This window comes from Palaemon carinicauda, chromosome 2 (assembly GCF_036898095.1).
Source record: "Palaemon carinicauda isolate YSFRI2023 chromosome 2, ASM3689809v2, whole genome shotgun sequence".
Taxonomy (NCBI): domain Eukaryota; kingdom Metazoa; phylum Arthropoda; class Malacostraca; order Decapoda; family Palaemonidae; genus Palaemon; species Palaemon carinicauda.
Window position 1 is genome coordinate 151,583,739 of NC_090726.1, and position 13,922 is coordinate 151,597,660.

Consider the following 13,922-nt stretch of genomic DNA (forward strand, 5'->3'; position numbering starts at 1 on the left):
TATTCTATACAGTAAGCACTTCACAATGAATGAAGAGTTTTTTGGTTGTTTAGAGTGAAATGCAATAGAAAATTAAGCAAAATTTATTGTATAATCAGCAGTAAAACAAATAAACATGAAAATGTATGTTATAGAATAAGTTTGTATGTATATCTTAAGGTGACAAATCTTGTACAGTATATAGCTACTGAGGGCAAATCCGCTGACTCGTAGTGAAGGGGTTAATCATCTTTTGAGTCTCCATTCTATTATGGATGTGTGCGTTTACATAGTGATTATAAAAAACTAACAAAACTTATATTCCCTTTTACCCTTTTAAAATCAATAAATCTTATAGCTACAAATTATCGGTCAAAAATTCGTAACTGAATTTTTGGTATGTAAAACAAAGCATGGGACAAAATTATTTGTATTTTTGAAAATTTGTTCAATAAAGCTTTGTATACCAGGGCATAGGTGTATTGTATTTGAGTACAGTACGTATTTTGGATTAATTAGTTCTGTTTATAATGCCTTAAAATTCATATTGGTTTATAGGCCCTGATGGTTGTTTATTATTTAGTATTAATCAATCTGGATTCATGTGGTAATGTATGAGTTCTGTCTAGTTGTGATTTGGTCCATTAAGTGTATTGTAAATTGAAAAGTAATCTTTACAGTAAATACTACAGAAAACAATAACTTTTTGTAAAGGGGAGTGTCGGAGGACTAATCATATCTATATATCAAGTCTTGGCTGGATGGTTGGTGGAAGCATTTAGGCTAGGATATTTGGATCAATGATAGTTCTCATTCTCTCACTTCCTCACCTCCTTCGTTGTGTGGTATTCAGCAATATGAACCTCGGGTAAAATTTATGTAAATAAATTTAATTTTGATGATAAATTACTCCCCACTTTTTAGTGATGATAACAGGTTGCTGAATGTGTTTCAGCTTGTACAGTATTCTGAAAATCCATGCCCATGGGTTTGCCATTCTCATATGCTGCCATATAAGCACAATACTATTCTAGATGGATTGTGGCTATTGAAGTGAGGGGAAACAGTCAATTTCTAATTTTACGGTGGACCATGACACATGGTGAGCTTCAAGTAGGAAGCAACATGAACCTTGTATGAGTACTGTATAGATAATAAATCAAATTAAAATTTGTTTATATGTTACAGATTTGTGTGTAGCTTAATGTTGGGTAGTATATTACTTCTTTTTAGATTAATCACAGATATAATTATCCTTATTTTTTAGGTGATGCAGTTCCTGGAGAAGAAATATCTAAAAGTCATGTTGTTAAGTCATCTGGCAATAAGGTAGGCTGCATTTTTATTAAGCAAATGCCCTCTTACAATATCACTAGTCATTTATTTATTTAGTCTATAGTAAAATATGTTGTCTGTAGTTTCCTTCATTGATTTTAGTGTTATATCTTGGCATTTAAGTGTTATTTCTTAAGATGATTGTCAAATGAATTACGTTTGTTTCAGGTTCCAGTTGGTGGTGTCAATATATTTGGTTCTGCCATAACATCTGCTCTAAGGAAACAACAAAGGCCTGACACTGATAATTCTGAAGGCTCAGACTGGGAAGATAATGAAAAAGGACCTTCGTCCGTCAAGAAAAAGGAAATTCATGACCATAACAATCTTGTTCATAATACTGAAGAACCATTACCAAGACATAATTCAGTTACAAAAGTCACTGAAGCTGGAAAAAGTTCTAAAGGACATAACTTGTTTGATGACGATGATGATGAGGAGGATCTCTTTGGGGTTATTTCAAAGAGAACTGTGCCGGTTTCAAACACGGGAAATGTAAGCAATTTAAACCCTAGTTTTACAGCATCACCTAGAGTCTCAGAGAAAGCAACTTCTGACAAAGGTCCACAAGAAAATATTACTAACGTAAAATCATCCTCTCAGCCAGAAAGTAAAGTTCCAGTTGGGTTATTTTCAGATGATGATGATGACCTTTTCAGCATTCCAGTTGCCAAAGGAAATAAACCCAGCACAGTTCCAGTAAGCTTGCCATATAATGAGTCTCCCAGCCCCCATAAGCAAGGAGGAAATAAGAATTCAGGTGATTTGCCTGGTGGCATTTCAAAGAATAATACACCAACCTCGGCCATTAATGTTCCAGTTCAAGGAAAGTCTCAACCCAGTTCTCTCTTTAGTTCACCTAGTGATGATGATCTCTTTTCCCCTTCAAAAACATCTAAAACTAAATCTGTGCCTGTTGTTGTAACAGAACCTCCTCCACCTCCAGCATCTAGTAATGGAAAACCACATAGTAACATTTTTGGTTCTCCACTTAGTAATGATGATCTCTTTGCTTCCCCTGCATCTGTAACAACTGACCCAGAGTTAAAATCTGAAAATGCAGCACCAGTTCAGCCTGGAAACAGCAGTTTAGTTGAAAATGTTAAAGAAAAACCACCACCCACTCAGTCAAAAGGAATTTTTAGTTTGCCATCAGATGATGATGACCTATTTTCTGGCCCTGGTCCTGTTATGGTCAAGGATATAATAAGAAATTCAGAGCCTCCAAAGACTACTGCAAGATTAGCAAAGGAAAGTAAAGATGATAAGTATCCTACTGATGAAGTGAACAGTGTACCCCAGAAGTCAGGTAATGATCATCTTGAGTCTAATGAGGATGATCTTTTGATCTCTAACAAGAGTGGAAGTGACAATAAAAAAACATTGCCTGGAATCCCTCCTAAGTCAGAGTCAAAACAAAATTTATTCGCACCCACAGAAGATGAGGATATATTCTTTGGAATAGATTCTAAAAGCTCCAATCAGTCAAAAGCCTCTTCAGTAGTTCACAGCAAGAAAACTGAGAAAATAAGTTTATTTGATTCCCATGATAGTGATGATGATATTTTTACTGTCATTCCTAGCAGTACCAGTAAAGTCAAAGAAGATACAAAATCCTTCCCTGTGAGAATTCCTGAGGATGAAGATACTTGTGAAAATGTCAAGCAACACTCACATGGTCAAGAAGATACTATATCAGAAAATGAGAAGAGATTAATACCACCTGTAGATAATAGAGAAAGTCCCTCCACTTTGTCACAGAATGCCAGTAACACACAAAGTTTAGATGACGTGAATGAAAGCAATTCAAAAAGCAAAGTAGACTCTCAGAAATGTCCTGAGTCATCACCAGTTGGAGATGGGGCAGTCTTTCCAATAAAAGATCCAGAACAAATTGTGAACAAACAGAAATTTACCAAAGAAGAAAGTAATAAGACTAATCAAGAGATGAATAGAAAAAATGACTTGCCTAAGGATGACATTTTTGGGCTTGATGACAGTGATGATGATTATTTATTCAATAATGCAAATGAAATTCCTAAAAGCTCAAGTCTTATCAGTCAAACCAGTCCACCTCCATTCCCAGATGAGGCTGAAACAGCAGCAGAGTCCGATTCCAAACTCTATGTAACTGAATCAATAGTTTCCTCTTCAAAACCAGACATTGTTTCTGCAAATAGTTGTTCAAAACCTCAAGAGAAAATAAATACTGATGGTGCAAGAGATGGGAAACCTCCAGAAGAATTGAATGGAAGTTCAGTAGAGAACTTAGCGAAAAAAGATGTTAAGGGGGATGAAAAACCACAGGGTGTTAAAGAGGAAAAACCAAAGAAGAAACCCCCAGTTGGAGGTGTGTCTTTGTTTGGTGGAGGAGGATTCGGTGGCAGTGAGTTGTTTGCAAAAGTAAAACAGAGGAAAAGTATGTTGGCAGCATCAGAGAGTGACGAAGATGAAGCAGACAATACTACATCATTACCAAGCTCAAAAACTAATGAAAATAATATTAGCAGCAGTAGATCTTCTCTGTCTTCAAGTGAAGCATTTTCTCCCACTAGTCCTATATCTCCAGTAATGCCTAGCTCTCTTCCTTCAAGAAATACAGAATGTGAAGTAGGTGTAAATTTTGAAGACCCCATTACAAGTAACACAGTACTTCAGAGTATAAATAAGGTATGGTTTATCTGTCAACTATCTGTTTTAATTCCTAGTTTTTATACGGTGGTACCTTGGTTTATGAGTTAATTCATTCTGGGAGCAAGCTTACAAACCATAATACTCGTAAACGAAATTTTTCACATAAATAAGATAAATACACTCTATGCGTTCCACAAGGAGCAGTAAAGCTCTCATTAACCTGTGCAGTAAATCATCTTCATCTTCACCTCCATCATACTGCACAGGTGTTTCATCGTCATTTATAAAGATCATCATCATTTATCAAGATCATCATCATTGTTAGAGGTGAGTTACGTATCTTGTTATAAGAATAAAAGAGTTCTAAAAACATATCTACAGTATATACATGTACACTATTTATATCTACATATGTATGTACATGTGCACTTACACTCTATATTATTTATGTATACAGTAAATGTAAATGTACATACAGTATACGTAATGTATTAAATACTGTATTTATATTACAGTATTTATACAGTACAGTACTTTATTTTATGTACAGTATATAATTTATATTATCAATATTTATTTACATGATTCTTTAATGTTCTAATGATAACATGTGCATTTATAGGGTTAATATACACTTGTTATTATATATACATGTACATGTACACAAAAAAATGTACGTATTCCAAAAATAGGAAGGGAACCTACTTCACGGTTTTTCACCTATCGCGGTCGGTTCTGGTCCCCATTAACCGCGATAGGTGAGGGGTTACTGTACTGTATTGGACAAATTAACTTGCTCTGAACCTTTAAGGAGAGTTGTGGCTGGTGTGAGGGAGACGAGAGGAGGAGGAGGAGGAGAAGGGGGGCTTACTGCTTAGAGGGAGAATCTCCTTTCAAGAGGACTTTATGAGGTTCTCTGTCTTGAACGACATTGTCTATCAATAACTGCATCACTTAATTCACACTTTCTGAAAATTTGGTTGTTTTGTTTTTGCTTTTACGTTCAATTTTGACAAGGAACCTTTCTAGAGACAACTGTTTTGTACTTTAGTTTGAGATGTCAATAAATATATTCGCTGCTTATCCTGCCGAAGCGTTATCTGTGAGATGTGTTTCTATAAAATTTTGCAGTTTTCCATATTCTTAACATCTTAATTTCACTTGAAGCTTGAGTTTTGTCACTTAATCCCTCCTCCTCATCATCAGAAAATTTCTCATTCATTTGATGCTTCCTTTTACTCAGCTCCAATACCATTGCTTTTTCCCTAATAGTGTTTTTGGTACAGTAATTATATCACCTATTATATTGTTTCTCATCAATCCAGATAAGCAGAAAGTTATCAGTGATAAAAACATATTCCCATTGATTTATCAAAATCAGCATCAATTCAGCATCATCTAATGCATTAATGTCTTCTGTATTATTCAAAATTGTGGAGGATGTAGTACGAATGTATAGATTTTGCAGGTCACTCACATGCATAATTTTTGTCTTTTTACAATCTTTCTTAATCATCTTGCAGCCATTGCCATAATACTGTTAACTTTATAGTGCAGCAAAAATATGACTTCATAATGAGCAATAGCAATCACAACTCAGTAAAGAACATGGGTTACAACTGTACAAAAAACAATTTCTGAGAGAGTGCAAGAGTTAGGCAGGGTGGAACGCTGCATGGGTGGCACATATGTACTATATGACTTATTTATGTGCATTTCATGGTAGTCTTGTTAATGCTTGTCCGCAAAAATGCACGTACAGAGGGAAATTTATGCTCCCAGGCCGATACTATGCTCGTAAACCAATTTTAATTCGTATGCTCTTATTTCAAGGTTACTCGTAAATTGAGGTACTTCTGTACTACTATTATTTTCTAAAATGTTTGTAAATTGATTTCATGTCTCTTGCATTTATGATCTATTGTCAAGTGGTAAAGTAAGATGTCTATGTAAGGAAAACAGTATTCATGTAAAAAGAGAGAGTTCTGAGATATGGATGTTTAGATATGAAACGTTGCATTTTATGTTGAGATTAAATGTCACTTCAATTAAGACTGCATTATGCACCTGCCTTCTAAAACTGTAGTCCTGTAATTCTTATGAGAAGTTAAATTTTTTTCTACAGCATTTACATGTGATTACAGGATTGAATTTTTTCTACAGCATTTACATGTGATTACAGGATTGAATTTTTTCTACAGCATTTGCATGTGATTTCAGGATTTTTTTTAATACGCATTTGCAGTATCAGTATAAATTTGCCAGGCAAACTTATGGAATTTTTTATGATATATGATAGTTTTTACTATTTAGTTTTTCACACATAACATTAACATTCCTTTGTCCATACAGACTCGAGTGAAAGGAAACAAACAAAGACGACCCCCAAGTCGAGCTCATAGGAAAGGTGAAAGCAGTGTCTCAAAATCAGTCATTGCTGCATCAGTGCCTCAATTAGATTTCAATGTAAACCTTGGCAGTAATGTAGTTAACATCCAAAGCTCAGAGAATAAGAAAGAAACTGCACCAGATACTACTATTACTAATATTGAAAAAAATTTGGAATCTTTAGAAAAGATTAGTGATGGTGTAGAGGAGGAAAAAATAAAAAACACTAAAAGAGAAGATGACTCTTTAATTCCAAGCACAGAACCTTCTGTAAGGAAAACAAATGCCTTTAGAGATTTAGACGAGGACGAAGATGACCTGTTTTCCAAGCCAAGGGTTGCTTCTAGTTCAAAAAAGTCCTCTTTTAAAGAGAAGAAATCAAATCCACTTCATTCCTCATCTATTTTTGGAGAAAGTATCAGTGATGATGATGATGACTTGTTTGGAGCATCCAAATCCAGGAGTTCCTCTAGTGTAAATACAAAGATTGAAGTTTCACAAAATGTCAAGAGTAGTACAGCCAAGCCTTCTGCTCATGCACTGTTTGGTGATGTGGATGAAGGTAAGTCATGAGTCAATTAGTATTGCGAACCACATTAATATATTTTATCTTTCATTCCCTCTTGCAGTTAACTTAAGAACTGAAAAGCTATTATATTTCATATAGTGTACAAGTTCACCTAGGGTTTTTATTTTTATTCCTTGTTTTTGTCACAATTATGTTTGCTTACTCACAGGACTATTACTAGATTAGACATGAATGAAATGGATATCATAAGCCTAGAATTTTCTCTTTTATTTTATTAATTGAAATTGTAATTAAAGAGTTCAAACATTTAAATCTTATTGTAGATATTTTTTTTGGATGAGTAATGTCTAACATGTTAAGAATCATTATTGATAACTTAATAAGAATAATTTTTGCATCTTGTCACTGGCTTTTAATACCATGCCCTTTGTCTTTCAGCGATAATCTATAAAAACTGTGTTAAAATTTTGATTTTGATTAATGTGGCAATGGATAAAATCACTAGAATGATTTAATTTCTAAGCAAATGAAAAGATTAATTTGAGACAAAAAAAAAGAAGAATTACGCCTCTTTCTTTCCAGATTTTGTGTTGAAAAAGTCAGATAAAATTGGGGAAAATAATGTATTCAAACTCCATATATTTTACTAAGTTTTTAATTACGAAAATAGATAGGCTAATTTTCAATATTAAACTTAGCCGGTGATTATATAAGCTGCAACTCTGTTGCTCGACAGAAAACTCTACGTTAAAAATCCGCCAGCGATCGCAATGCAGGTAGGGGGTGTACTTCAACAGCGCCATCTGTCGTGCAGGTACTCAGTACTCAATGTAAACACAGAACTCAATTTTCTCTCTGTCGGGCTACCGGCAAGACCTACTAATTCGCTGTTACTAACTGGATTTGTTTTCACAACTATTTGGTGAAGTACACTATTCTAGTTTTGAGCTTTCGCTTTGCAGGTGTTTTATCTTCATCTCAAAACTTGAACTCGTTTTGGATAGATTTAATTATGGTGACAAAGAGAGTATGGACTCTCTTTCACTTTTAAATGGCCGACCCTTCCCTTAGACGGAAGTGTGTTTAGGTTTTTAGTAATTTTGCTTAACACGTTATAGATCTATATATTTTATATCTCTCCGCCTTTATTAGGCCTCTTCGATTAACTTTCCATTTATTATAAACATATAAAAATAAATTTTTATGTTTTGTTTATATGCGACCTTTCCTGATAGTAGGCGGTCCTAACTTGGAACCGAAGTTAATCAACGTTGAGCCCGTTATATCGTATTTAGCCTTTAAAGAATTTAAAACTTTTTAAATGTAATGTTTTATGAAAGAATTTCTTTGATAGTCTTCGTACTGTTTTCAAAGATGAACTAACGTTTAGTTTATTATGCTACGCAGTTGTTGACGTTCAGGACGTTCAACATGCGCTCTATCGTTACGATAGAGAGAGAGTGTATCACGGTTTCACTTTGCAGTAAGAGTAAATCGATTCTGACGTTTTGTTCATTCTTTCTTAGCTTAAATGTTTTAAATTCTAAATTAAAGGAACTTTTTTTTGGAAAACCTTTCAGTTTTTTCCTTTAGTCAAATAACATGTTTTTTTGACGATATATAATTGGGCTCTTCTCTTAGGTGCGAAATCAAGAGAGAAAGAGAGAGAGAGAGATAGAGACGGAGGGAGAGAGAGGAGAGAAAACGTTCCGTTCAAGCGGGTAACGTTGTTCTCGTGTTACTCTCGTCCCTAGTCTCTGTACGGGGAGGAAGGTAAAACGTTTCTAGGGTTTTATTCTTGTCCCCAGGCTATGTGCGGTGAGAGATTGTAAACGTAGTTTATTTGAACTAGTGTTTAGTCTCTTTCCCAGCCACTGAATTTTTTATCTTTATATATGTTTTCTGTTTTTTGCTAGTATTAATGAGCTGCATTATACGACTGATTTCGCAATTACTACCTTTTAATGAAGGGTAGAATTGCGTGTTTCAGGTAGGAATCAGTAAAAGTTTCGATTTCAGTGAAATAAGTGCAAAACAGAAAATCGATAAAGTGATATGCGCAAAGTGTTACAGTGTTGCGTCCGAGGGTTCGTCTGTTCGTGTCTGTCGTTCACCTAGTCCGGGACCTCTTGCAAGCTCCCAAGCCCAGGGGAGAAGTAATGTCGAACGACTTATGGGTTCGAGAGGCCTTGATCAACGAACAGACGTTTTTCCCTCCGTGGTTTCGGGCGTATCTACCCAAGATCGCCCCACCCACACAAAGACGAGAGAGCCCATTTATTTCTCGTCTGCGGAAGAGGTTTCTCGTAAGAAACCATGGACCAAGGTCTCGCGGCTTATTAAGCGCAAGTCGGTCCCTTCCGCGCAAGTCCAACGGCCCAGTTGTAGCCACTGGGTCAGTTCGGACTCGCTGCAGTCTTCCGACGACTGCTCACCTCCTAAGAGAGGCAAAGCGGTACCGCATCAGGCAGTCACACCGTCTGTTGCCGCACCTGCTCTTGTAGACCCTAAGTGGTCTTTGCTGCAGACCATGCAGTCTCAGTTAACGTCATTGATGCAGGACTTTCGTGCGGAGAAGGTTGACGCTGCACCAACCTCTAGCCTACAACCAACCACGGTTGTGCGTCCTGTGGACGCTGAGGCGACCTTCTGCCGCACTCCAGCTGAGAGAGTCCCGCCACCCATGCGTTCCAGTGTACCCTGCCAGCCGCATGTTGACATTCAGCGACGCACGGAAGCTTCCGTTGACGTTCGCGAGGTACAACAACAGTCTAAGTTGTTTTGTTTTGACGCTGTGCGTCAACCTCCGCATTCTAGAGTTGTTTTGACTGCTCAGTCTAGACAGTCAAAGCAGTCTCGAGTGGACACTGTACGTCCTCACGCACCTGTTGTGGTTGACAGTTCAGTTGTTGACAGTTCACAGACTGTCAAGCAGTTACATGACGTTGCCTTCTGGTCTGCTACTAATGCTCCAGTGAGAGACTCACTGAGGTAACCTAGCTTTTATCGGACAAGGTTCCTGTAGATAAGGAAGTTGCTGTTCTCCCTCCTACTGATATTCCCTTGAGGACTCTGTCAGATGGAGAGGAGCCTTAAGCTGCTTAGCCTCCTATGGACTTTAATTAAATCATGATGATTTTTTTTTTAAGGATCTTCGTCCGGATCTTGTAACTGCTGCTCCTCGTTCGCCTAAACGTCAGAACTTACACTAGGCCTAGCTACTTCGAAGCCGTTGTTTTTAAGCTAGTGCTCTCTCGCTCTCCTAGAGAGCGTTACGTTGGCTAGGCGACTGGTTTTTGCACCAGGAGGAGTTTTTAGGGATACAGCCTTTGATTTCCCTTCTTTTAAACTGGCTTATAGAGCGAGAGTCTGATATGACACGAGAGAAGTTCTCGGCTTGGGAGTTCATGCCTCTGCCCAGATAGACTTCTCAATTCTGGTAGACTCGCCCTGGCGCCTAGCCAGGAGACGCTCCAAGTTGTTTACAGGTCAACTTCTCAGCTTTTGTCAAGCCTTTGAAGTTTTGCTGTACTATTATGTCACACATAACAAGGCTTTCAGGGATGGTAAACGGTTCCGCCTCAGTCGCTAACCCCGTCTGTTGCCACACCTGCTCCCGTAGACCCTAAATGGGCTTTGCTGCAAGCCATGCAGTCCAAGCTTGCGTCCTTGATAGAGGACTTAAATGCGGAGAAGAACCACTGGCCAACAACCTTCCAACCGGTCGGTTGTGCGCCCTGTTGACGCTGAGGTAACCTACTCGCGTCTGCCAGTTGAGGTGGTTCCTCCTTCTGGCCAACAACCTTCCAACCGGTCGGTTGTGCGCCCTGTTGACGCTGAGGTAACCTACTCGCGTCTGCCAGTTGAGGTGGTTCCTCCACCGATGCGACCCAGTGTGGGTTGCCAGTCGCACGTTGACGTTAAGCGACGCTCGGAGGTGGTTGTTGACGTTCAGGACGTTCAACAACCAGCAGAGGTGACTTGTTGTGACGCAGTGCGTCAACCTCAGCAACCCGGTAGGGTGTTGACTGCACAACCCAGACGGTCTAGACAGTTTCGGGTTGACGCTGTACTTCCTCGCGCACCCATGGTTGTTGACAGTTCACAGACTGTGCAGCAGTTCCATGATATTGCGTCCGGCTCCGTCACGCATCCACCAGTGCGACCGGATTCAGCGAGTCAGACGTTGCCCACTCCGTTGCCGTTTCCTCATCAGTTTCGGATGAGGAACCCTCTGATGAGGACGTTGCTGAACAAGACGATCAGCCCCCAGCCCTGCTATCCATCCAGAAGATGCTGAAGAAGGAACGCTGCTCAGTCAGGCTGTGGATGAGTCTGGTAGGGACACTGTCATCCGTGGATCAATTTGTGTCACTAGGAAGACTACACCTCCGTCCTCTTCTATACCATCTAGCTTTTCACTGGAAAAAGGACAAGACGCTAGAAGCGGTCTCGATCCCGGTTTCCGGAAAGATAAAGTCTTGTCTGACTTGGTGAAAGGACTATATCAACCTTAGAGAGGGTCTTCCCCTGACTGTTCAGACTCCCAACCACGTTCTCTTCTCGGACGCATCGGACGTAGGCTGGGGTGCGACATTAGACGGTCGGGAATGCTCGGGATTATGGAACTCGAGTCAAAGGACAAAGCATTTCAACTGCAAGGAGCTACTGGCAATACGTCTGGCCTGGAAAAGCTTCAGGTCTCTCCTTCAAGGCAAAGTGGTGGAGGTGAACTCGGACAACACCACGGCTTTGGCGTACATCTCCAAGCAAGGAGGGACCTACTCTCTGACGTTGTACGAGATCGCAAGGGACCTCCTCACCTGGTCAAAAGGTCTAGACATATCACTAGTAACGAGGTTCATCCAAGGCAACTTGAATGTCATGGCAGATTGTCTCAGTCGGAAGGGACAAATAATTCCAACAGAATGGACCCTCCACAAGGATGTATGCAAGAGACTTTGGGCCACCTGGGGCCAGCCAACCATAGATCTCTTCGCAACCTCGATGACCAAGAGGCTCCCAATTTTTTGCTCACCAATCCCGGACCCAACAGCAGTTCATATAGATGCCTTTCTACTAGATTGGTCACATCTAGATCTATATGCATTCCCTCCGTTCAAGATTGTCAACAAGGTACTGCAGAAGTTTGCCTCTCACGAAGGGACAAGGTTGACGCTAGTTGCTTCCCTCTGGCCCGCGAGAGAATGGTTCACCGAGGTACTTCGATGGCTAGTAGACGTTCCCAGAACACTTCCCCTAAGGGTGGACCTGCTACGTCAGCCACGTGTAAAGAAGGTACACCAAGGCCTCCACGCTCTTCGTCTGACTGCCTTCAGACTATCGAAAGACTCTCGAGAGCTAGAGGCTTTTCGAAGGAGGCAGCCAGAGTGATTGCTAGAGCAAGGAGAACATCCACCCTTAGAGTCTACCAATCGAAGTGGGAAATCTTCCGAAACTGGTGCAAGTCAGTATCCGTATCCTCGACCAGTACCTCTGTAACGCAAATAGCTGACTTCCTCTTATATCTGAGGAAAGAACGATCTCTTTCAGCTCCCACTATCAAGGGTTACAGAAGCATGTTGGCATCAGTCTTCCGTCACAGAGGCTTAGATCTTTCCAACAATAAAGATCTACAGGACCTCCTTAAGTCTTTTGAGACCACGAAGGAGCGTCGTTTGGTTACACCTGGTTGGAATTTAGACGTGGTACTAAGATTCCTTATGTCAGACAGGTTCGAACCGCTACAATCAGCCTCCCTGAAAGATCTCACCTTAAAGACTCTTTTCCTGGTATGCTTAGCCACAGCTAAAAGAGTCAGTGAGATTCATGCCTTCAGCAAGAACATCGGATTCTCATCCGAAACGGCTACATGTTCTACAACTTGGTTTTCTAGCCAAAAACGAGCTGCCTTCTCGGCCTTGGCCAATATCGTTCGATATTCCAAACTTATCGTATGGTTGGAAATGAACTAGAAAGAGTCTTATGCCCTGTAAGAGCTCTTAAGTTCTATTTAAAACGAACTAAACCTTTACGAGGCCCGTCTGAAGCTTTATGGTGTTCAGTTAAGAAACCATCTTTGCCTATGTCAAAGAATGCTTTATCCTATTTTATCAGACTGTTAATACGAGAAGCTCATTCCCATCTGAATGAGGAAGACCAAGCTTTGCTGAAGGTAAGGACACACGAAGTTAGAGCTGTCGCAACTTCCGTGGCCTTTAAACAAAATAGATCTCTGCAAAGTATAATCGACGCAACCTATTGGAAAAGCAAGTCAGTGTTCGCGTCTTTTTTTTTTTTTCTTAAGAATGTCCAGTCTCTTTACGAGAACTGCTACACTCTGGGACCATTCGTAGCAACGAGTGCAGTAGTGGGTGAGGGCTCAACCACTACAATTCCCTAATTCCATAACCTTTTTAATCTTTCTCTTGAAATGTTTTATTATTGTTTTTGGGTTGTCCGGAAGGCTAAGAAGCCTTTCGCATCCTACTTGATTTGGCGGGTGGTCAAAGTCATTTCTTGAGAAGCGCCTAGATTAGAGGTTTTGATGAGGTCCTGTTGTATGGGTTGCAACCCTTGATACTTCAGATCCTAGGGGTCGCTCAGCATCCTAAGAGGATCGCGAGGCTCCGTAAGGAAGACGTACTTAAAAAGGCAGAGTAATTGTTCAAGTCGACTTCCTTACCAGGTACTTATTTATTTTATGTTTGTTATTTTGAATAACTGCTAAAATGAAATAAAAAATCCTTAGCTCATAATAATGTAAACAATTATTGCTGGTCTCTACCCACCCCCCTGGGTGTGAATCAGCTTATATAATCACCGGCTAAGTTTAATATTGAAAAATGTTATTTTTATAATAAAATAAATTTTTGAATATACTTACCCGGTGATTATATATTAAAGGACCCTCCCTTCCTCCCCAATAGAGACTCAGTGGACCGAGGAGAAAATTGAGTTCTGTGTTTACATTGAGTACTGAGTACCTGCACGACAGATGGCGCTGTTGAAGTACACCCCCTACCTGCATTGCGATCGCTGGCGGATTTTTAACGTA

At 39.5% G+C, this 13,922-nt stretch overlaps 1 protein-coding gene across 4 annotated transcripts in view; it reads left to right on the forward strand.

Moving 5' to 3' along the window:
* The window catches only part of FAM21 (Family with sequence similarity 21), a 245,453-nt gene that overhangs the window by 215,264 nt on the left and 16,267 nt on the right, over positions 1-13,922 (forward strand). For all 4 annotated transcript variants that reach the window (XM_068359354.1, XM_068359361.1, XM_068359367.1 and 1 more), the window contains 3 exons: positions 1,247-1,308; positions 1,483-3,984; positions 6,301-6,898. In XM_068359354.1, coding sequence (XP_068215455.1) covers positions 1,247-1,308; positions 1,483-3,984; positions 6,301-6,898 — 3,162 coding nt within the window. The remainder of the gene's footprint in view (positions 1-1,246; positions 1,309-1,482; positions 3,985-6,300; positions 6,899-13,922) is intronic.